The 26,259-nt window shown below is 40.8% G+C and overlaps 1 protein-coding gene across 2 annotated transcripts in view; it reads left to right on the forward strand.

Moving 5' to 3' along the window:
- ASTN1 (astrotactin 1) overlaps positions 1 to 26,259 on the forward strand; it is a 715,149-nt gene that overhangs the window by 614,701 nt on the left and 74,189 nt on the right. For both annotated transcript variants that reach the window (XM_089676329.1, XM_089676330.1), the window contains exon 15: positions 11,349 to 11,453. In XM_089676329.1, the coding sequence (XP_089532455.1) occupies positions 11,349 to 11,453 (105 nt within the window). The remainder of the gene's footprint in view (positions 1 to 11,348; positions 11,454 to 26,259) is intronic.

Consider the following 26,259-nt stretch of genomic DNA (forward strand, 5'->3'; position numbering starts at 1 on the left):
ATGCTGCTGCCAGGTCCAGAGTGTGTCATGGGCCCCCGTACCGATTCCAAATGCTGCTGCCAGGCCCGTAATCTGTCATGGGCCCCTGTACCGCCTCCCCATGCTGCTGCCAGGTCCAGATTGTGTCATGGGTCCCTGTACGGCCTCCCATTGCTGCTGCCAGGCCTGTAATCTGCCATGGGCCCCCGTACCGACTCCTCATGCTGCTGCCAGGCCCGTAATCTGCCATGGGCCCCTGTACCGCCTCCTCATGCTGCTGCCAGGTCCAGAGTGTGTCATGGGTCCCTGTACGGCCTCCCATTGCTGCTGTCTCTATTGCCACACTCTGCCATGTGCCACTTTCAGGTCTCCTCACACTGCTGGTGGTTTCCATTTTTGTCATAGGGTGCTGTATGGCCTCCCATTGCTGCTGCCTCCACCGCCACACTGTGGCTCCACACTCTGGTTTTGGCCCCGTGACTGGCCAAATGAGTGAAGTGTGCGGTGATTCTAAGATCGACGGCACTCATCTGCATGTCATACTGCCTGACAGTATTATTTCTCTTCCCCAGCAGACTCCAAGGGCATTTAAATTAAAGGTACAGTGTTCAGCACTAATATTAAGTCTCTCTGAAGCCTAGAAACACCCTTTTTTAAGTTAAATTCACAGCGAATATATTCGACTCGAATCAAAATTTTTCTACGAATTCGCCGAATCAGTCGAATCGAATTTTTGAATACTTCGCTCATCTCTAGTTGGAACCTTTGGCATTGGCGATTAAATCACATTCGGATATTTCTGGCTATTCTTTATTAGTTTCACATTTTAAGCTGAGCATGTATGCTGATGATGTTATGCTTTTTATTACTAACCCGCTGACTTCTTTACCTAACTTGTGTGCTGTATTGAACGATTTTGCCAAAGTGTCAGGTCTCACCGTTAATTTTACCAAATCTGTGGTCATGCCTGTTAATGTTCCTGACTCCCTAAGTGCATCTCTCCGTAGTTCTTTCCCATTTCGCTGGGTCAAGGACAGGATATCCTATCTGGGGATTAACCTCACTCCCAGATACTCGGATATATTTGCGGCTAATTATCCACCATGTGTATCGCGTCTCTCTACTCTACTGAAGATCTGGCACGGTTATCATATCTCCTTTCTGGGTAGAGTCACAGCGGTTAAAATGAATATTTTGCCCAAATTGCTTTATCTTTTTAGAGCACTTCCAGTTCCGGTCTCAAAAACGTTTTTGGATCATTTTCAGCGGACTATTAATAATTTTATTTGGGGAAATAAACATCCACGTTTTGCCTCATCCATTTTGTATCGCTCACAACGGTCGGGTGGTCTCGGTCTTCCTAACTTTTGGCTATATTATCTCTCGGCTCGTTTTGTGCAATTGTCACAATGGGCTACTATTAACTCTCAAATCCCGTGGATCAAGTTTGAGTCTCAGTCGATACGTCCTTTTTATTTACCGGGAATTTTATGGTCTAACATCTCCCCCCGATCGACTGTTTTTCATAACTCCATAGTGAGTCACTCACTGACGCTTTGGTCCAAACACAAATCTAAATTGGGTTTAGTCTCTCCTATTCCCCCAGGTGTGTCATTTTTTGGGGATCCTACTTTTGTTGTAGCCTTTTCTTCCCCTCATATATTTCGTTGGTGGTATGATAGATCTTTTATCAGATTATCTGATTTCCAAAGAGGAGGATCTTATATTACCTTTGATATGCTGCGCGTGTTATTTGATGTTCCTCTTCGTGAGTACCTTCGTTATAGACAGATTAGGCACTTTTTTAAGGCGCACTTTGGCCTTACCCCATCCTCTCCGATTTCCTTTCTTGAACGTATCAGCCGTGACTCTCCCAGGGGTAGGGGTCTTATCTCAAATCTTTATCACCAATTTTTGATCTGTCTTTTTCATGCTCCCCCTTTGTACAGACGAAAATGGGAGGAGGATTGTGGCGTCACTTTTTCGGATGAGGATTGGGATTCCATGGTGGATAATATATGCAAGAGCTCTAGATCTCTTTCGGTTCATGAGACGGCCCTTAAAGTTCTAACCAGATGGTATTATACCCCGTCAAGACTACATGTACTGTTTCCGCAAACGTCCCCTCTATGTTTTCTGGGCTGTGACTGCACGGGTACTTTGATTCATATATTTTGGGATTGCCCGACCATATCTTTGATCTGGCGTAGGATTTCTGAGGTCGCTGCCTTATTGTCGGGTGCCCCGATACGATTGTCCATGCAGACCTGTTTATTGGGGGCCCATATCCCAGGGGTCTCTGATGCCAATCTGAGATTGATACACACATTATGTATTGCCACTTTATGGTCTATTGCCCTACATTGGAGGTCCAATGTTGTACCCTTGGACTCCGTTTTACACAGAATTGACACTGTAATGCTTATGGAACGCATTCATTATACCCTACTGGATAAGATGCACTTATACGATAAAAAATGGGAGTCATGGAGAGATTGCAGACACTTATTACATGCTTAATAACATCCCCAGTAAAAGTTGGTTGGCATGTGCTATTGACAGGTGTATCACCTAACCTACTTTGTCGTTTACGTACTTCATGCACTTGTAACTTCCTCTTTTTTTCTTATCTTCTTTGTTATGTTAATATACTTTTATGTATTGTACTTTTCAAAAGTGCCTTGTTTTTGCTGACAATATCACTTTTAAAGTGTGCTGTTGTTTTACTGTCTACTCATGTACAATAAAATCGTTTGTAAACAAAAAAAAAAGAACACCAGCCAGTGTTCCCTTTTTCCCTCAGACCCATGCTGATTTTCACGCGCCAGAGGGGTAGCAAAGCACATACTGTCCCCAAGATCTCTCAGTGTCTGTTCTCACAAGACCAATGGCAGAACTGCAGCCACCTTCCAATCTTTCAACTTACTCTCTCCAGTGATTCCAGACAGATCTTTGGCAGACAGCTCTCCTCAGTCTGCGTACTGTAGAACCAGAGTCACTTTCTCTAACTTCAGGCCATCAGGTCGACCCATCTGAGGCCACATGGCAGCAAGTGCCAGGTGAGGCAAGCCTGCCTCCAGTCTGCCTTGATGCAATCCTCTCCAGGGAAAGACACTGAACCCAAGTGCTCATAGAACATAAATACCTCTCCCATCATGCACTGTGCCACCCTCTCCCGCAATTGGCCAAGACTGTATCCAAATGCATGCTGTTCGTTTGCCTAGTTCTCTCCCAGGCTCTAGAAGACTCTAGGTGCTTTCAGAAGGCAGGCAGAACTCAAGGCAAACTCAGCAGCACCAGAGCATCATGAGTAGACCTTACTAATCCATCACAGCACTCTGTTAAGCAGAGACCAATTATATTTTCCTTACAGTCTCTCTGTTGAGCAGAGAAACACAGCTATACTATTCTAACTGTACAAATCCTAGCAGCTATCTAGGAGGGTGCTACAGTTGTAAATCTGTTTTTTTTTTAAAGAATTCTCCCATCTTTCTGCTGCTAGGTTTGCTACTGCAAGCAGTGAAATAATTAATTCTGTAAATATGTTTTACCTACCTTTTCCTCTATGTCTGTACAGGCTCTTAAAGTGCTACTTCTTATTCAGGAGGCTATCATTGTTAAAAATAAAAAAAACTGCTTTTGCTGTAATACTTGTATTACTTTAGTATTTTAAGAGAGTGCAGAGGAGGTAGAACACCAGTCAGGTTTGTATTGCTGTCTGTGTCCCTGTTAGAGAGTTTTGCCCTCTTTATTTTTGTTGGTGACCATTACCACCAATAGTGCAGTTGAAATAAAATTCCACATTTTGAGTGGTCACCAGAACAGCAATAGAGGGGAAATCTTGGTGACTATTAGGGATTTCCCTCACATTGGAAGGATTTCCTCTGACATCCTGTTGTGGTTTTGGGACAGGAAGTGAAATAAAATCTCCCCAATGGCATACAGATGGCAAAAAAACTGACATGGTTATAACCCTCCCCTATTCTAGCTGAAAAAAAAAAAGAAAAAGGTTTGTCTTCTGTTATACTTTAAGCTGGACAAATACACATAGATGCAGACTGAACAACAAAAACTCACAGGCACAGGTTCCTCCATCACACTAAACAGTGTGGATGGAAGAACCTCACCTGCTGACTATAAAATGCAAACATTGTACTTTATTGGATACAGGCACTGTTTGTCTGACAATCGGCCTGCAGGGTGACGGAAGGGACCACCCTTGGAGAAAATTTTGGTTGGTTCGTCAGCAACCAGAAGGAAATTCGCTGCATGAATGTCCAGCTTTACCTTCAGTCATCAGTCTTGTGGTTTGAATGACAGCTAGCATCATTAAACCTACTTCTTCCTAACTCAGACTGTCATAGCCTGCCCTCTGGGGGCTTGGAGTGTTACTGTAATAGACAGCGTTCACCATTTAGTGCAGCAGTAAGTACTGCCCCTTCCCACTGCCAGAGAAGAAGGGGACACTCCTGTGACCTCATTGGACTGTGCAGAAAACCTTGGATAATATAATTTTTTTTCAATGTTGGGGGGGGGGGGGGGCTCAGGGAATAGAGGCAGGAAGAGGGGTGGGTGTATCCACTGCATTCAGGACTATAGTTACCATAATAGCACTAGTGGGTTTGTGTCCAAAGATGCAAGTTATAAAGTGGGGGGATGGCACAATGCCTCAGAGTTTACAAACTGATAAGTGTTTCCTTATTCTTTCCCTTCTCTGGCCATATCTATACATTTTGGGTACATTCAGCAATATAACTGTAGAGTAGGAAGGTGCATGGAGGTCTTGAGAAAAGTCAAACAATTCCCTATACATAGTATCTTGTGACTATAGCTGAGCCAGGAGCATTCTTTGCTCAGAAGCAAAATTTCAATGTTTCAGCATAGTGACATAATCAGAAACAGGTCAAGGTCAAACTTAAAGTGGTCCTTCACTCATTAAAAGATGTTTCTCTCATCTGCTTCCAACCCTTTAAAATGTTCAGACTAGCAGATAGTTTGAACATTTTAGGAAGTTTAATACTGTTTTTGTTGCGCTCCACTTTCTGATTCTTTGCCTAGGCAAGGAAGACAAAGGGTTTCCCTTCACTGCCTCATGGTTTGTCTGGGTCACACATTCTAGAAAGTAGTTTTACTAAGCAATGGATCCATGCTGTTGGTCTCTGCCAACTATTGAGGATCTGGCAGAGACCTGCAGTTTGTCTATGCATATACTGTACATGATCCACTCGTCATGGCCAGACTTTCTACAGCTCTCTGCCAGGTCCTGCATAACTGAAACCAGTGGCCCATAGGGGATCCTGAACATAACTTGCTGCTGGCCTCTTCTATGTATTTGGGAACTGCCAAGGACGTGTCACATGTCTACCCATGCACTAGATACTTTTGAAGATGGTGGTGTAGGAGCAGATCAACACAAGTAGAATCTTACTGCAAGGAAGACAATATTGGACTCCGTGGATTAATAAGTATACTTTCTTATTACCATACAAGGCCAATTATTAACCCCTTTCTGTTAGATCTAAACTGCGGCCCTTTGCTAGCCTTTATCCAGCCCTTGGGGCACTGCTGCTCCCATTGATATGAGGTACTATTTCACCCACTGACACCAACTATGGGGCACTATTTCTTCCACTGACACCAACAATGGGGCACTATTCCTCCCACTGACACCCACCAACAATGGGGTGCTATTTCTTCCACTGACACTAATGATGGGGCACCTTATCTTCCTTCTACTGACCAACAACCCTGAGGCCATGTTTATTTTCACTGATGCTGGGCCCAGGACATATCATTACCCCCACTGGCCACAATCCGGCCCTCCTAAAGTCTGAAGGACAGTAAACTGGCCCTTTGTTTGAAAAGTTTGGAGATCCCTGTGCTAGATGGTATTAGTGCTTTAATGGGCTTATATACCCAGAGTGGTAGGAGGAGCTTGTGGTTGTGCAGAACTGTGTGTGATTGGCTGCATAGTGCTGACATCTGTCCTACCAGCTCCCAGTTGTCAGTACTTGACCATGAGCAGTACTTAGGAGTACATTAAAGCTCATCACAGTTAGGGGGGTAACGATATAGTGTGATCAGAACAAGAAAAATAAAAGCGGTAACCACACCAATTTATAAATATCCTTCAAAGCAAAGTACACATGGAAGGTTTTCTCAGAACATTTACCAGTTACTCTCCATGTTGTCGCATATAAAGCAATGGATAAATTACAGGCAGGTTCATCTGGAGGCAACCCATTTCTTATGTGGATGCTTTCGGATGTCATTGTGCTTTGCTGGGCTTCCGGTGTGTACCTGCATCTTTAAGGAGGCATGAGCTGTCTCCATGCATACCTGCCTGTAATGTATCTATTGCTATATATGCTCCAGTATGGAGACTATCAAACATTACAGTTAGGACCAGGGGCGGACTGACAACTCATGGGGCCCCCGGGCAATAGGGGATCATAGGGCCCCTGTGTCCTTGCCCAAACTCAAAAAAGCCTATGAAAAAGGTACCGAGAGCATCTCATGGGGCCCCCTACTGACCCCAGGCCCTCTGGCAGTGCCCGAGTTTCAAAATGGTCAGTCCGCCCCTGGTTAGGACTGCACTTTACAGAGAAGCCTCGACAAGGCAGTGTGGTTTCCACCTATATTTGCAAATTGTTGTGCTATTAAAACCTCTGTTTTTAAAGCATATTTTTTTTTCAGACTAGGTGGTAAGTGTACTGGGAAATTAATTTTGTCTTTGAAGAACATGAAAGTGATTATTAGGGCTCACCCACCCTTCTGCCACATTTATCAGTATAGCTGTTATAAGAGGGGTTAATTCAAATTCTGACTTTCAAGAAACCATATTTACAGAGGGCTAGGCATCCTCACTTCCCAAAACTGACAGTGCTTGGTGGGTGAGCCCTAATAATCACTTTCTTGTTCTTCAAAGACAAAATTAATTTCCCAGTACACTTCCCACCCAGTCTGAAAAAAAATTATAACATTTGTAAATAATAATAATACAAGCAGAATTTTGAAGTAACAAATCACTGTGAAATGACACGTGGATGCTGCTCCCCCAGGACAATGTAGTACTCAGCGCCCTAGGCAATGTGGTTCAAGGCCCAAGCACTGTCAGTTTTGGGAAGTGAGGGATGCCTAGCCCTCTGTAAATATGTTTTTTTTTCAGACTGGGTGGTAAGTGTACTGGGAAATTAATTTTGTCTTTGAAGAACAAGAAAGTGATTATTAGGGCTCACCCACCCTTCTGCCACATTTATCAGTATAGCTGTTATAAGGGGTTAATTCAAATTCTGACTTTCAAGAAACCATATTTACAGAGGGCTAGGCATCCTCACTTCTCAAAACTGACAGTGCTTGGGCCTTGAACCACATTGCCTAGGGCGCTGAGTACTACATTGTCCTGGGGGGAGCAGCATCCACGTGTCATTTCACAGTGATTTGTTACTTCAAAATTCTGCTTGCATTATTATTATTTACAAATGATATAATTTTTTTTCAAAGTATGCCTTTTTTAAATTGCCATTACAGAGCACAAGAAAGGGACTTTCACATTGTGTGCTTTTATAATTATGGTTATTATTACATTATAATTCTGTACTTGGGTGTTATTTGTTTCAAGAATTCTGTACTTATATGCTATCCTTTCTTTTTCCAACAATACACACGTGTATCTTGCTGATGTGTATTGAGATGGCATTACCTCAATCGGATTACTTGCCAAATGAATAATAATTCTGAAGTTATTTCACACACCAGTTTTCAGATGGATTATACGATATCACAAATTTGCAGAGTGGCTCATTTCATAATTCTGATCAATTAAGACCTAAATTAATGGCTACGAGTTCCTAATCTTATTTGTGCTCAGAGGGGTAATTTCACACTTCTTCGCATTTATGCTCACAATGATCATCATAAAGTTATCAAGGATCTCTCACTGGTCTGTGCATCTCACACATAGCTTCATACAGTGAATGAATCTCAGGTGGTTTCTTAGCCTCAGCCACACAGTACAGCTCATCTTCTGCGAACAGTACATGGTGTGTAATCTTGCAAGTATGATTGCCTTCTCTTATATGCTTTGCAAAGAGGCCTTGAGAATCTTATTACTTACACCACAATATCAAGATTTGGTTCAAAGAAAGTATAAGCAGATGGTTTTTTTTTTCATTATATTAATTATTTTGTTTTTCTTTTTATCCACAGTTCCCTTTAAGGAAGCTATAATGATTTAGGTTCTCCTTTTATTTTTGTACCTAACTTTATATAATTTTTTGTATATTTGTTCTGCCGTTTCTGTTTTATAAAATCCTTATTTTACAAATACAGAGCATGCCCATTGTCACAGAGATGGGGTTTCTAATGAGATAGCAGTAGTGGTTTGCTTTTGGACAGTCTCTATCTATTTGAAAGTCTGTAGGTCAGGAGAAGGCTGTTGCACAAAGAAAGAAAGGCAGAAGAATGAGTCCCTTCTCTAACCCATTAAACAGCAGTTGTTAACAGGTTCGGGCCTTTGTGCAGAACAGCAGTACAGATGGTTTAACTGAGACACAACCCCTCCTTCCTTTACCTCCATGGAGAAAATGTCTTTCACTGATTTCACTGCTTGTAACATGGTCTGTGAATGAGGAGTGGAAATCCTGTGATGGATCAGATTCCCTATGCTACAGTGTAATTAATGAATGGACTATTATCGATGGGGGAGGTGAGATGAGAAGCCATGTCCCTATTGGACCATCCACACTACTCTTCTACCTGAAGCTTTTAACCATTGCAGCACAGGAAATTTAGAGACAGGAAGAGGACAGCCACTCCTACAGTAAAGATTTCTCCAGGATTCAGCTGCTTGCACAATGTGGGACAAACCATTACAGATAAGTGATGTGACTACAGCCGTAGTTTTTTTTTTTTTTTAATAGCTAAACTTAAGCTTTAAAGTGTTACTAAACCCAGGACCCTACATTCAATATGTCTGGTCCACCACAGTACACAGAACATGGAAATGCAATTATTTTAGTAAATATAAACCGCTAAATACCTCTTCTCATCAGCAGTATATAGCAGGCTTGTGACTTCTATCAGTGCCCAGCAGAGCACTGGTTAAAGCTTGTAGAAGGAGTTTTCTTTCTCCTCTCACTGTCCTATGAGACTGCAGGACCCCTGACCCATGATCTCCCAAGGAAAGAAATTATCTCTAGCAATACACACCAAACTGAGCATTTGCAGCTTGCCCTCAAGACACTTTTCTATTAGGAGATGAGTCAGGGACAATGGAAGAAGCGGAGGGTCAGAGAAGACAGGATTAAACATCCATTTTACACAATGCAGACAATTAACCCCTTAGGTTCCACAGTGAGTATAGCAAGCATGCATACACAGGTTGAATTTTTACTATTGTGGGTTTAGTAACACTTTAATTTAAAAATCTTTTACTAATAAAAAATATTTAAAGGGAAAAAAAGATGTTCTGTGATCAATCTCACCCAAATACAAATAACGTTTGCAGTATACACCTAACACAAACATTGCTTTTCCTTATGCTGTACCTTAGAAACAGCTAATGCATTTTTGCCAGTATCCAATGGGTAATATTGGCCCATGAAGGGAATGTGTGTGCTAAACCATTCCGTGACCTAAAGCAGTCCTGCTTCCAATTCTTGATATTGAAAATATGTCAGTTCTTTGTTGGAGGGTGGATGTTATGGCCTCGCCCCACCCAAAGGTTTTGCTGCTACCTTTAACTTTTTGGCCTAGTTCACACAGGCTTTTGCTTAACAGTAGTGATTAAATCAAGCTTTTGACAAGCTTCAAGCAGTTTTGTGGAAGTCTTTAGCCACTTCAATACTCCTGTACCCCCTCCAACCCTCATTCGGACTTAAGGCCGTTATGCAACCTACCGAGGCTCTCTCTCTCACATCGTCTATGGTCATGCCAGTTCATTTCGCTTTTTTGGTATCAAGTAATTGCATTTATCTATGGAATCACCTCCATTCAACTTCCAAAAGACCCCATTCTTCTAATATTTGGTTACAAGACTCTGTAGAAGAAGTCTACTAGTTCGTCATCTCCAGATCAGGAGGGTTTTTAACATCTAACATGGATTCTAATCTGTTATTTAGTGGCCCGAAGAGCCATTTTAAAAAAAGTGGACCTCCCCATCATATCCAGCCATATCCGAGTTCAAGAGAGAACTTACACTATTACTATACAGAGAAAAAATCACAGACATTACCCAAGCCTTCACATCGCTTCTATCAAAGACGGCAGGCATTTGTATCATCCACCCTATCGCCAGAGGAATCAGCTACTATTTTTGTCTCCTTCAGTTACTTCCAAAGACTGCAACAACTGAAACAACTTGAAGATACTACTAGCTGGTCTCTGTGTGCCCATCTTCATAGTCCTAGTTGGCTCCAGCATCTCTACCTGTCATATATTCCAGTTTGGACATAGACATTAGACTAGTTTTTAGATACGAGCAAAATGCTTTGAGTTACTCTTTAGAAACTATATTTATGTGAGCAGATTTCCCCCACCCTACCCCTTTAATCCTTTGTTGTGATCCATCCAGATCTCCTCTTACTGATAAGTAGACCTTCCCTTTAAAAGCTGTGCCACTGGGCACTATTACTTGTGCTTTTTCCATTATGTCTGAATATTTTTTCCTTATTTCATTTTGACAGTCCAACCTGTATAACTTTCTTAGTCTTTATGTGTGTTGCAAAACATCAATAAATTCTAGTTAAAAAAAAAATACTGCTGTACGGTTAAAAAATGGTGGTGAGAAAACATACATACAGATCAGGGAAACCTCCACCAAAATTTTCCAAGGATCTAAGACAAATGGTTGGTGGTAGGTTTCATTCAACTGCTTGGTCTTTTGTGACATCAAATGCTAATTTAAAGTAATCAAAATACTGTAGTTTGAATGTTGAGTGTAGGCAGAATATCTAGTTTGGTCAGCAGCACTGGCATAAGCTGTAGCCATAGCAGCCTACATGGCTGCTTTAGGAATTAGGAGGGGGTCCCAGTTAGGAAGCTGTTGAGGCTTTTTTCTCAAAATTGTCGATCTTTTTTTTATAGCGTACAAAATAAAAAACGCACAGGCGATCAAATACCACTGAAAGAAAGCTCAATTCGTGGGAAAAAGAGGATGTAAATTTCATTTAGGGGCAGCGATGCATGACCACTCAATTGTCAGTTAAAGTAATGCAGCATAGTAATGCAAAAATGGCCTGGTCAGGAAGGGGGGAAAATCCTTAGGAGGGCAAGTGGTTAAGGTGATACACATAGATGGTGGTGCCTTCCATTTGTTTATTATTTTATATGCTTTATAAATACTGTATAACTCTTTACCTCTCTTTCAGGCATGGTCAATTTCAGCGAAGTGACTGGCTATCCTCTAATTCAACATTGGACAGTACGGTCTGTTATGTATCATGTTCGACTTAACCAGCCAGTTGTCTCCCAAGGTAAGAAGATTCGATAAAATGTCAACACCTAAACAGAAGTATGTTTACAATAAATACTGAGCAAATATCACTGAACATAAGGTATAGCATCTAGTTAGTACTGGTCAGCATTATTCTGACAGCTCTTCAATAATCCCTTAAGAGTGCATTAGTCGTCTAGTTTTAATGATGCCCTAAATTCAACCACAGCTGACCTTCTTGAGCTGTGGCTTGAAATGTTCAGCAAGTTCACCATACCTTGACCAATGTAAATAGACTTTTGGAAGGAGTAAAAAAAATATTTTATAAAGTATTCCAATAACCACAATAAATGAGTGAAAATGTCAGTGCCACTAATTGGTTCAGTTCTGCTTGCGTATGTCCTGTAACCTGGCTAGCTAAGGCTTCTTGATGAGGACGTGAGCTATTTGATGAAATAATCCCACTCATTAAAATTGACCTTGTGTTCTTAGATGCAGAAAAGCAAAATGCAGTGAAGGAAAATAGGCTGATCAATTATAACATATTTATTTTAGAAAAAAGTATTCTCTTCATTTTTCAGCAAATAAAACACAATTGTGATGGCATTAATGAGCTGTTTGCAGCAAAAAAAAAAAAGAAAAATAATAAAAGGCAAGATAATTCTTTAAAGGGTCCTGCTATTGCTCTGTCCCTGAGCTAGGAATTCTAGAAGCATCAAAAAATGTAAAGATGCACATAACCTCTAATGACATATGTAACTTTGCAGTAATGATACATTTATGAATCTATGATCATTGGACTTGCTACATAGTTTAGAGAAGTATTTTAATATTGCTACAGATTTTGACACAATTGGGTGGTAATTGGACAGTGTATTTTGAATGATCCATCAAAGACAGATAACCATGGAACACCAAAGAGAGATGAAAAGTTTTTAGGCTGGTTAGAGTCTAATTTAATTCCCTGTTGTTTTGTATTGTCAATGCAAAGAGAGGCCCAGCAGTTCTCAGCATATGTAATTACAGGAAAATATGTACTATGAAATTTATAGAGAGATGTACAAGACTCTTTCATCAGATGGTGTCCTGTCAAGCCACTGTCATCTTGTATCTGTGGGTGTGCCCACATCTCTATTTGCAATAGATATATTTGACTTATTATTTAAGACAATGCAAAGTAGAATGATAATGTCCAAAGATAAGTGGCCTACAGCAACCAATCAGATGTCACCTTTGATCAGGCTAGAACAGATGTATCAAGGAACAATAATGGCATCTGAATATTACTGCAGATAGCGCATTTTCCTTGGCTTGTTAAATAAGCTAGTTAAGTTAGATTAATGTAACAGTTTATACTTAGAAGTGTTTTAGAACTGTCAGCTTTTTGGATACTTTTCATTTGAATAATTGGGAGTAATACAATATTTTGAAGTGGTATCTTTCTATGCGGCTAGGGGTTCCTGACACTGAAATCGAGCTCAGAATGAATCTGCTCCCACATACCCTAAACCCTAACTTTAACCTAACCATTAATGCTGAATTAAAGCCATGTGATTTATTAGTGTTATGCAGCCACACTGTATAAAAATTACAGAATACATGTTTTCTATGTGCTTAATGTGCTTTATTGCTATGTCAAGCTGCCCTGCAGTAAGAAAATGCTGCTCCTTTACATTTTATGCATCTTGACTGCATAGCAATAATACAATACATGGCTTCGATTTGGCTTTAAAATGGCCTTAACACCAAAAGTGGTTCTAAAGGTTCTTCTTTTAAAATTAAAATAACAAACATGTCATGCTTACCTGCTCTATGATATGGTTTTGCACAGAACAGCCCAAATTCTCCTCTTCTTAAGTCCCGTACTAGTACTCCTGGCTCCTCCCACCCTGCCAAGTACCCCCATAGCAAGCCGCTTGCTATAGGGGCACGAGTGCATGCTTGCTGCCAAGCCAGCTTGGCTCTGCCCCCAGCTCCCTCCTCACTGGCTGTGATTGATATCAGCAGAATCCATTGTCTCCCACTGCTGTGTCTGAGCCAATAATGATGGCAAGAGATGATAAAGCCTCTGCTCTCGTGCATATCATTGGATCTACCTTAGGCTCAGGTAAGAGTTGGAGGAAGCTGGGGAGAGCTACATACTGAAGGTTTTTTACCTCCATACTTCCTTAAAAAAACCTTCATCCTTTAGAACCACTTTAACTCTTCCTACGTCAGAACTCTTAAGCTTAAAGTGGTAGGTTTTTTTGATAGAAGAGACTCTACATGCCTCACTTCTGTCATAAATGTTTCTACCTGCCTGTCAGTGGTAGGTTCTTTCTAATTGTACACTGGACCATGCAAACCTGGGAGTTACATCTTCCCAGCCCAGCGAATTAAGATGGCTGAACCCAGAAGACTGGGCAAAATTGAAAGTGCCAGTGATAAGGTGGGGGGGGGGGGGATGGTGACGATTATTGCATCACTGGAGAAGGACATTTACAAGCATTGCATAATGTACAAATATGCTGAGTATACTTACACATTATGGCATAAGGCTTTGGGGACCTTAAATGACATAAAAGTGTAGCTTTGCTGTATCCTGACCACTAAAATTATTGTCATTGTATTATGGGGTGCACTCAGTAGAATATCATGCAAGGGTCAATTTAAGACGGGAGCCAATTAACTTACTGTGTGTGTCTTTCTGTGGGAGGGAACTGGGGTACATGGAGAATACCCCGGCAAGCACAGGGAGAACATGCAAACTCCATCCCTAACACGTTAAGGTGGAGTACAGCTAAAGCTCTTTTGGCTGTACTTCTGTGGATCACAGAAGTGCTGTTTGTCTTGTACTCCTGTAACCCATTTTCAGCCACAGTTGGCTGACATCATTTAGCCAGTCCAGGCTGGGGAAAGATCCTATCTTCAAAGTTGGGATCCACCCCAGAGTCTGGAGCACACCTGGCTCAGCCTCTCAGCTAGCCATTGAGAGCCTGAGCCAGCTGCTCCCCCTCCACAGCCCAGTGGTCCAGTGAGGGTGTTGGGGGGGAGGGCATAGCAGACAGTCGTGATTGACAGTCACCACCCTCTGCTTACAGCGGCTGTGAGAACTCAGTGATCAGAGGTCATGTGATTGCTCTGTTCTCACACTTACAGCCGACAGGGTACAGATGCAGCATTGGACCAATGCTGCATCCACCTAGAAAAGTGTAATTGGGGAAAAAAATACTTTTTTTTTAACTTTAACCTCAACGCTTTAATGTAACCCCTAACTTTACTGTTCTTCTTCGGGCCGCTTCTTTTTTTTTTCTTTTTTTTTTAGAGATAGAATCACTTTGACTCCACTTTCCTGTTATAAGTACGCATATGACATTGCAGGTACCAGAGTTTGACCACACTGCCCAGTGTTGTCCCAGGATTGTCCAGCATTGTCCAGCAGACTTGGGCAGATACATCTCCTCTTGTCCCCTGTGCTAAGTATGTGAGTTGGTTGTGTTGAAGGCTGTAGTTGTAAGCTGTGCCAACAAAGAGCAGCGGAGAGGGAGCACATTAACCACGTTTGCAGTAAAAAATATTTTAACAAAAATCATAACTTACGTACATGACTATAGAGAAAGAAAGGTGTCAGGCTTTAAATGAACTTAAATATTTATTTGAAGAACATATAGCAACGTCAAACCAACTCTGCTTATGCTTTTCAGCCTTGCACAGCCACAGTCACAGCTATGACTCAGGCTGTGTAAGGCTGGTATGTGTATGTAGGCTTGCTTTGAAGTTGTTACATAAAGTTTAACAATCAGAGCACACTGTTATGTGCTGTCTTTCTGTATTTGGTTCTTTTGCTATCCACTGAGAGGTATTGCAGTTCACCACATTGTCTTGTTCCAAAGAAATAGCAGAGTTAGATAGTGTCTATTTTAACAAAACTGGATTTACACTTTAGAACAATCCCTCTCCAAACATTCAAACTCAACCTTTAATTTAACTTTAGTCCTTAAAGCTAAATGACTACGGGCAAAAGCGTCCTGTTTAACCACTTGGCCACCGAAAGGTTTTACCCTCTTCATGACCAGGGCACTTTGTGCTATTCAGCAATGCACTAGTTTAACTGGCAATTGCACGGTCATGCAACACTGTATGCAAATTATATTTTTAGCATTTTTGAAACAAATAAAGCTTCTTTTGGTGTATTTGATCACCACAGGGTTTTTTATTATACAAATGAAAAATGACCAAAATGTTTGGAAAAAAAAAAAAACCTCATTTCTGTTCTCAAACATATCCAATAAAAAAAATAAATTTCTTCAGAAATCGAGGCCAAATGTATTCTGCCACATGTCTTTGGTAAAAAAAAAAATCCCAATAAGTATATATTAATTGGTTAGTGAAAATGTTATACCATCTACAAGCTATGGTATATATACTGAAATGTACGCAGCTATAGATGCTATACTGTAATGGTGGTGATCAGCGGCTTATAGTGGGACTGTAATAGGGTTGTGGACAATCTGGTGCTAACAGACACTATCTGGGAGGGTCACTGACACTGACATCACTAATGACACTTATACAGTAATCAGTTATAATACTGTACGCTGACACTGTACTAATGACACTGGCTGGGAAGGAATTAACATCTAGGGGCAATCAAGGGGTTAACTCTGTGCCTAAGAATGTGTAATGTTTGTAATGTGCGCTGCTTTTACTTTACTATCTGGCTGTTTGTTCTCCTGTTTTTTCTCCCTGCTTTGCAGGGAGAAGAAACATCCAGAACGCTGTCTCCTGTACACACAGTTCTTTTGTAAACACAGAACTCTGTGTGTGATTGGACCCAGCTGATCAGCTGATTCAGCCAAAATCCATAGCTGAAATCAGCTGCCAAATTAATGTTGTGTCCAAACACAGCACCGGGCAGCAAGAGGCGAGCACACGCACATTGCCGAACCCGGAAGAAGCCGCCAACATACACGTACGTAATTTTGGCTGCACCTGCCCCCGGCTTGCAATATATTTACTGTGTGTGGTTGGCAGGTGGTTAAAGGGAATCTATTTTTGTTCTTGCTTATATTCTGAACGTCTGAAATTCTGAAACAAATTAACCTGGCTAATTAAAAATTATGTATATGAATATTTTGTATTTTCATTTCTAGTCATCAGGTGGATCTCTTGGCTATTTTTTTACATATTTGCAGGTTCTCCTTATCCCCTTTGATAAAAAAACCTTTTCTTAAACAGATCTCTGTAGCTCAAGCTGAAACATTCACACACATGTGACTTAATTAGACACCTTTTCTGAGAATCCTGTTTCTAAGGTGAAGCTTGTATTAAATGTTCATTTGTACATTAGAGACCCTCTACATAGAGAAAATATAAATATAAAACATTGACTTAAAAACATGTAAACTTCAAATAAATAATAAAATAAGGTTTTCCCAAAAATTCTTCTAGCCTTTCTTTAAAAGCCTCATGTTGTAACAAAAAACATACAATAATACTGAACTGATAAAAAATTGTTTTGGGATTGATGATGTGAAGGATCAAACATGAGACCCTTAGCACTTTTCCTCTGCTTCTGTTATATGCTTTAGTTCTGTTAAATTCTTTGGTTTTCTCATCCTATTGTATCTCGTTATTGATATGTTACAGTTGGAAAATGTCTCCATCAAATATTGGCAAGGAATTCATTGAAGTGTGTGCTAGTGCACAATGTAACGCTATATCTGCCGTGCTCTTTGCAGACTAAAGAATCTCTGACCTATGTGTTTTTACCTGATTCATCTGCAAGTGTTGTCTTACAGAAGGATAGAGTTTTAGCTCACATTATTTTTTCAGTCACATTATTATATTGGTATTGTGGAAATGGGTCACTGTACTCCAAATCACAGATCTTATCCAGAAACCTCCAGATCCTAAGAGTACAAACTTATATCATAGCCCTATTTCCATTAGGCAGATGTTAAGGATTTGTTCTAAATACTATGTCTGAAATTCAGCTTAGAAAACAAAAAGAAAAAGAAAAATCTCTTTCAGAATCTTCCAGATAAATATTATACATTGCAAAGTTTTCAGAAAAATGTTTTTTCAGATTTTTACCTATTTTTTTCCAAAGGCACAACAAAAATCAGAGTATACACCAGACTTTCTCAACCAGGGTTCCTCCAACCCTAAGGTTCCTCCAAAGATTGCTAGGGGTTCCTTGTGCAATTAATAATTTATGATTGTCAGTTAAGTAACCACTGAAACAAATAGTCTTTTTACCTATTTATAAAGGGAGGCATTCTTTCCACTGTCCACCAACATAGGAAGCATTCATTCCATTGACCATCAATGCAAAGAGCATTCATTCCATTGACCAACAGCACAATGAGGTACTTCTCTCATTAACTCTCCAAATGGCCACCAATGTAAGTGGATCCTCCTCACACTAATTACTAATCTAAGAAGGTTCCTTTCTGCTAGCAACCATTGTAAGGGAGCATTGCACTGACCACAAAAGGAAGGTTATAGTTTACTGACCACTGGTGTAAGGACTTACTAATGTAAGTAGGGTCTTTTTGTTTGTCCAAGATAGCAAGAGGGTATTTTTCCATTGACCACCAACACGAGGCAATACTACAATTTTGCCCATTATTATTATTCATTTGATTTTATTAATATTACTGAAAATATATTTGCCGTATAAAGTAGCCCTGCGTGTCAAATGTGCTACTTACACTAAATTTCTTGTTTAGGTTTTCCTAAGGGCTGAAAGTTATTACAGGGTTCCTTTGTGTTAAAAAGTTTGAGAAAGGCTGTTATACACAAGTCGTGTTACAACTTTAGTGTCCATTTACCCTACATTTTTCATTTCACCCCACTTTTTTCTTAAGATATTGATATTGATGTAATCTGTGCCAACAAATTTATCAAACTTACAGAAAAGTGTTGGGGTCTGCCGTTATTACACTTACATGAGTAGTCTTAGTGTTGTAAATAATCAGCAGAATCCTCTCCAGTTCATTATTCTACAAGACACTTTGAAAGTATCTCGCCATAATTAATCTCCTATCACAGGGGTAGCATGTAATTTGCTTTCAAGCCCTGGTAAAACTGCTGGGAAATGCAGTTTGACAATCAGTAGTGAGCAGAAGATTACAATTTGAAAAGAATTTGAGCAATTCCAGCTAAAAATATATACATAAAAAAGTAAAAATAAAGAGGCATGTTTTGCTGCAAAATGTATCAATCCAGTGCTGTCTCGCCACAAAAGATCCTCTTCACAACTAGATGCTATCAGCCTTTGGACTCAATTCACAAAGAGTTATTTTACTCTTAAACTCTGAGATAAAATAAATTACAGCTTTTTTAAAAACTTTTTTTGCAGTTCACAAAAAAAGCTGCTAAAATAAAGCATGCGTTATTTCATCAAATTTGAGGTATTTTACTAATGAAACCATGTGGTATTTTAAGTCATGATGTGATATCCAGTGGAATGAATACAGTGGAGGATTAAAACCCTTGTCAGTTTTTATTGCTAATAAATACAAAAGAAAAAAAGATGACTAAAATACCAGTTAAAGGGAAGCTGCTTACACAGAACACACATGGTGTATCAAGAACAACTACGTTAAACAAAGTAATTACAAAATATCTTTATAATTGTCAAATATTGAATAAAAATAGTATACAAAAATCACACACATATATAAATACCCTTCTTCCACCAATAAAAAAGACAATGTTGTCATTGGGGAGATTTCCCTCCACTTCCAGAACTAGTGTCCCCGTTGGAACATATCCCCCTTTATTATTTTTCTGGGGACAACCCAAAATTAGGGATTTTCTTCACTTTCACTTTCAATAATAATGGTAAGCAGGATAAATAGAGAGGGTTATTCTCCCTAACGGGGACACAGCAATAAAAACCTGACGGGGGTCTGATCCATCTCCACTCTATCCAAAACAAAAAGAAAAAAAGGTTTGCCTTTAGTTATACTTTACATAAATCAGCCCCAACAATTTTTTTTTTTAATTTAGCTTTCTATGCATTACTGTTGAGAAGCCAATCCAAAAAGATAGAGGAAACTCCAAATAGGCTATTATATTTTCACATTCCTTAAAAACCTCATGTCTGAACTACTACTTATTGAGCTTATGCATTTATTTATGTATGTATTTATTTATTTATTTCCTTTAGTGAATTGACATTAAAGTGGTAGGAAACCATTGTTTTTTATTCTTACCTACAGGCAAGTTTACAATAAAGCTTACCTGTAGGTAAAATTAATATCACCTAAACGTTCACCATTTAGGAGATATTCTACAGAGCAGCATCACTGGCACATGTGCTCAGAAGGAGCGGCATTTCCGTGCCTTTCCTTCAGAGCTGAGTGCCATAGCCGAGACTCCCACGTACAAGCGCAGGACTTACCTTATCGGCGGCTCGGCCATTCAAGCAGCTGCAGCCCAGGAACTCGGAAGCAAGACTAGGTGAAGATGGAAGCCCTGTCAATGGGGACAGTGCACTGCAATGCATACTAGCACAATATGATATTCCCCTGCAGCAGAAAACTTTTCTTTGTTGTTTCAAACAAGTTTGCTACCACTTTAACATCTTTTTATGAGTTATTTACCTCATATTTTTGGTTTGTGAGGTCAATAACTCATAAGGTGATAGTGAATTGACATTTTCAGTATCTCAGAAGATAATTGGAGAAATTGTGTCACCTGATTCAATTATCTCATGAGATAGTCTTTAGTGAATTGAACCCTTTGTGGGTTAAAAGTCAGCCAGTGTCATTCAACCTACTTCCTGTGAACCTCAGCTGTCACTGACACACACCTTTGGGGTGGTTCTTACTGCAGCCTGCTCTCACACCACTACTGCACTGAACATCACGTAAACACCATTATGTCAGTGTCCCTGAGGACCACTGCTGGAGAAGGACCATGATATCGCTGGACCTACCAAAAGACTGCAGGATTTTAGGTATGTATTATATTTTATACAAGCGGGGAGGAGGATTTAGAGAAGGGCTAAGGAGGAGGGCTTTTCACCAAGCTTTAGAATTTAAAGTATATCTTCACATTTGTTGAGAAAAATGTGTCTTCTACAAGTCTATTATACACATTGATTGTTAACAAACAGACTCTCACCTCATGCTTGTAGAAACTCAAACCAACTTTGCACTCACTTCCTCCTACTTGAGTGATCAGTGGGACGGTCGACTTGCTATAGTAAATTGGTCAATTTCAGTGTTTAGCATACAAACTGCTGGGGAAAGCAATACGCCAATAACATGAGCAGGAACAGAACTATTTTGGACATTCTGCCTAAATACAGCATACTGAAAGCCATTTTCATGGCTGGAAAGAAACTTTGAATTTTTTGGCAGCTTATAAAAAATCTGCACAATTAAGTAGGTAGATCGTTTGTAATGATATTAATTACAAAATAGCTTGCTTAGCAATTATATTTATTATGGCAATTTTAACAAAATTATAGTTACTGTGTAACCGAAGTGTAGTTTTACTTGCACAGCTAATCCCTGTTCATCTATACTCGGGACTTACTGTCTTCTGCTACATACTGCAAAAATCAGAACTTTAGGATGAGAGTCTGTGCATGTAGTCTAATCAGATGTCATGATGCCCTAGACCAGACATTCTCCACCAGGGTTTCATGGAACCAAAGGGTTCCTATAGAGGCTAACAGGAGCATTGAGCAATGGTGGATCCAGGCCCAGACTGGGACAAAAAATAGGTCCGGGCATTTTAGACTTGGCAGCCACTTTATGGGGGTGGGGGGGGATGCAAGGGTATTTGTGGGGGCAGTGGGTGATGGAATATTTACGGAGTCAGTCCTCTGCACTGTAATATAAAGGGGCACTGTGATATAAAGGGGACTGCACTGTAAAGGGGTACTGTATTGATTAGAGTGCCCCTTTACAGCACAGTCCCCTTTATATCACAGTGCCCCTTTACATTACAGTGCCCATAGAGATCTAATCTAATCACAGTGCCCCATATATATTCCAAGAGATGGCCCAATCCAGCAAAGAGACATCCCCATATAGCAAAGACGGGATGTCTCTTTGCTGGACAGGGATAATTATTTGCTAGATGGGGATGTCCCTTCTTGGACTTGGCTGTCTCTTTGCTGGATTGGGATGCCTCTTTGCTGGACCCAACTGGGCAAAGAGACAGTCCAGTCCAGCAAAGAGACAGACCATCCAGCAAAGAGACAGCCTGTCCACAAAAGAGACATCCCCATATAGCAAAGATGGGATGTCTCTTTGCTGGACAGGGATGTCTCTTTGCTGGATGGGGATGTCCCTTCTTGGACTGGGCTGTCTCTTTGATGGATTGGGATGTCTCTTTGCTGGACCCAACTTGGCAAAGAGACAGCCAAGTCCAGTATAGACACAGTCCGTCCAGCAAAGAGACAGCCCATACAGCAGAGACAGCCATCCAGCAAAAAGACAGCCCATCCAGCAAAGAGACAGCTCATCCAGCAAAGAGACAGCCCATCCAGCTAAGAGAAAGCCCCTCCGACAAAGAGACAGACCCTCCAGCAAAGAAACAGTCTGTCCAGCGAATAGACAGCCCCTCCAGCAAGGAGACAGCATTTCCAGCAAAAATATAGCCCCTCCAGCAAAGAGACAGCTCATCCAGCAAAGAGACAGCTTATCCAGAAAAGAGACAGCTCCTCCAGCAAAAATACAGCCTGTCCAGCAAAGAGACAGCCTCTCCAGCAAAGAGACAGCCCCCCCAGCAAAGAGACAGCTCATCCAACAAAGAGACAGCCATCCAGCAAAGAGACAGCTCATCCAGCAAAGAGACAGCCCCTCCAGCAAAGAGACAGTCCATCCACCACCGCTACAGACCTGTCAAAGTGTGCCAGCAGCCGTGGGGGAAGAACAGAGACCGCCATTCTCCCTTCAGTGCAGCAGCCAGCCGAGGAGGTGTCCGTGTGTCAGTGGCACTTCCTGCTTGTCTTCAGGAGCCGTCACTGTGGGTCCTCCTGTCAGCCCTACTTTGGGCATAGCTGAACAGCAGGAGGTGAGTGGCGGCCGCGGTCTGTATTAGCCCCGTCCAGACCGTGATAGCTGCTCACCTCCCAATGTGCAGCCCTATGGCCAGTCTGGGCCTGTGTGGATCAACCTTCTACTTAAGAGTACCTGCATAATACTAGGAGAACTTGACTTGAAAGGAATGATTTTCTTCTCCCCTCAGAGACCCCCGGTCTGTGGAGAGATTCCTGGTTTATCAGCAGAATTCTGGGAACACCCCTTGAACACGGAAATCACGACAGCTTATGTTCAGAGATGTTCAAAGTTTATTAGACATTAATAAGATTATATAGACTACAGATAATAATAAGGGAGGGGGGAGCGAGTTTCAAAACTGTAACTTGTAACTTTCCATCATGAGCTAACTACATGAAACATAACATATACATTTCTTGGTACAAATTGTTTTGGCTAACTTTCTGGAAAAACAGCCAGACAAAGACATTGTCAGGGTCATGTTAGCTTCTGTTGATACATCCTTGAACAACCAAAAACAGTTTCATTAAACTTCTAATATTTCTGCAAACAGCTAACTTAATACTTAAAATGGCGTACATAATACAAAATGGAAGTTATCTAGATCCTTTCAATCCCCTCTGAGATCATGAACATGATCTCAATTCTTTACATAGCCAGATAACCTTCATTTGTATTTTGCAGCTTTGTAGCTCTAGCAATGCAATATAATGAGCATTTAAAACATAGATATAAAGATAAAACAAAAAACAATATCATAACTATGCTTTCAGCGATACCTTTCATCCATGAAAAGATGGAACCAAATCCTGATCCTAACCAATCAAAAGGAGTCCATCCATCTTTTCCTATAGCTCTAGCTTCTTCCATCAAACCATCTACCTGTTCCCTGTGTTGCTTTATTATTTCATAATAATCTGGAACAGTCATTGTGGTATTATATATCCAAGTACAACATTCATAATCCTCTCTCATCTCACACAAACCTGTCAGAGCAGCACTCATACTTTCAATAGCTAATTCTTGCATCTCCAGCTGTTTTCTAATAGCTCTGGTCTCAGTATTTAGCAACCCTATATCCTTTCAGTTCCTCTCCAGTATGTCATCAATAATGTTTGTGTAATTATTTATTTTGTTCATAAGTGTTATTCCCCATCCAGTGTAAGTAGGAAACCATGACCAAACCTTATCCCCTGTAGAGAATAGATCTACCTTTTCTTGTTTGGTTTCCCTTCTCTGTCTCAGAGTTAGTTGGTGTTTTGGGTATGTACTGGCTTTTACCTGGTGTTCCTTTTGGTCTATAGCTGCCATAATTGGCACTAATTGGGCTACATAGCACCAGCCCTGGACATTACTCGGTATCCAAGGGTAACAGATCTTACCACAACAGATATAGGTATTGTTTCCCAAGGAGATCGACAATTTTTGTATTGCAGAGCGAAATTCAGGGGTGACAACAAGTGTAAAATAAAAAAGAAGTTTTCCAAACATAGTTTTCCCCACATTATCTTGTATCCCTTCTAAACTTTCATTCAGGGTTTTACCATTTACTTGCCAGAGTTTCACAGAAGAAGTTCCATCCCTCCTTCCAGGATCAGATATATTTAATATGGACTGAGAGCACATTCCCTTTCCCTTGTGGGAAGTATTCCCCAGTCTAAAACACCAATCGGGGAGTTGAGTGACTCCCAGAGTTGGAAAAGATATGGTGGCATTAGAAGTAATATTGGTCAAACCAATACTTACATTCCCTTTTATTAACAAAAATATTTTGACTGGAGCAGCCAGAAGAGGAATTTCATATGTGCTAGGATGTAACTTACTACATATCCAACATTTATCATAACCGGACTTTTGAGCATAAGCATATTTAAACTGCATCATCAACATTTTTCCTGAAAAAGGATTGTTCTCTTCAAAACTTTCTTTTTGACTTTCTTTCACTTTTGGTTATCTGGGTCTCATTTAAAACTAGTCCTTGACCACAGATACCTTTTATTAGGCCCAAGTCCTCAGGGTGATAAATACAGTTAGTTAGGATCCATACTGGCAGGAAAAAGAGCACAGTCAGTGTGCCCAATAGGACCCAGAGTTTCAAAGCACCATGAGGGGCAGCAAAAAATTTCATCTTCAGGGCCTTTTTCACTTACTTCACCCACTCTTCGAGGATTTTTCTCTCATACTTCACCTCCTTTTTCCATCTCATGTTTCTCAGGTGTTTGGTTCACCTTCTTCACTCGACTAGCATGGATCCAGGACTGGGAATTCTCCACCAGAACAGCCGTTCTGGTAACCGCTATCACCGTAGTAGGTGGTCCAAAGGGGTAGCCTTGCTTCTTGTCTTTAGCGAGTTGGCGGACCACTACGACATCTCCCACTTGGAAAAGGTGTGTTGGTTCCTGAAAAGATAAAGGAGAGGTGCGAGCAACATTTCTTTCAACTTTATCTAAACTCTGAATCAATTTTCTCACATATTCTTGTTGTACCAGGTCAAGGTCCCCTCTTTCTAACATAAGTGGCTGTCTAGCCCAAGGAGTGGGGAACGGTCTTCCCATTAATATTTCAAAAGGAGATAACCCTGTAGTCTTATTAGGTGTCATTCTTACCTCTGCTAGAATTGCAGGTAACATCTTCTTCCAGTGGGTATAGGTTCCTCCAGTGGCCTTCCTCAACTTATCCTTGTCCTGTTCATCCTTTCTACTATACCCGAACTTTGAGGATGATAGGGAATATGAAACTTCCAATCTATCTTATGTACTTTTACCAAATCTTGACATACCTTGGCCACAAAAGCTGGTCCGTTATCAGAATTTATCTGCAGCGGACATCCCCATCTGGGTATTATCTCCTGTGTAAGAATTCTGACTACAGTTTGTGCGTCTTCTTTATTAGTGACAAATGCTTCCACCCATCTGCTGAACATATCCACCATTACCAACAAAAACTCTTGCCTCTGTCCTGTTTTTGGCATGTGGGTAAAATCTATTTGCAAGTGGGTGAAAGGTGTAGTTGGGTACACTAGATGCTGGTGTTGTGATTTCTTTGGGATCTGTGGATTGTTCCTTATACATGTAATGCACCTAGAAACATATTCTTTCACCAACCTAGATAAGCCTGTAATGTAAAAATCCTGCAATAATGTTTCACATGTCATTTTCCATCCTCTATGTCCTAGACCGTGGTACTGTGCAATGAACAATGGGGCACTTGACATGGGAATGCATGGTTTCCCCTCTAAGCACACTAGACCAGAAGCTGGATCTAGTTGTGCTCCAGAACCATTCCAGTCTGCTAAATCGATTTTTGTAGCAAATTTTTGTAAATCTGCATACATCTGGTCATGTGGGGTGGTTGTGATGCCTGAAGTGAGCAAAGGCATCTGCTCACTGGCCACCTGTTGTAATGCGGCTTCCTTTGCTACCTTATCTGCTAATGCATTTCCTTTGGCAATATGATCTCTGCGATTTGTATGTGCCCTGCAATGTAGAATGGCTAATGTTTTTGGTAACTGTATGACTTTGAGTAGATCAGATATCAAAGAAGAGTGAGATATGGTTTTGCCATCAGCAGCAATGAATCCTCTTCTCTCCCAAATGACCCCAAAATCATGTACAGCACCATGGGCGTACTTGGAGTCTGTGTAAATGTTGACATCCTGTCCTGCAAATAATTGACATGCTCTTGTAAGGGCAATCAGTTCGGCTGCTTGGGCTGACTGATATGGAATTGGCTTTGCCTCGAGTATTTTGTCAGGAAGATGCACAATGCCGTATCCTGCATGGTAAGTACTATCATTTGGCCTAGAACATGAGCCATCTACAAACACATCTGGGGCCC

The sequence above is a fragment of the Staurois parvus genome, unplaced genomic scaffold (genome assembly GCF_062004578.1).
Source record: "Staurois parvus isolate SC_StPar_1 unplaced genomic scaffold, SC_StPar_1.0 ptg000166l, whole genome shotgun sequence".
Lineage (NCBI taxonomy): Eukaryota > Metazoa > Chordata > Amphibia > Anura > Ranidae > Staurois > Staurois parvus.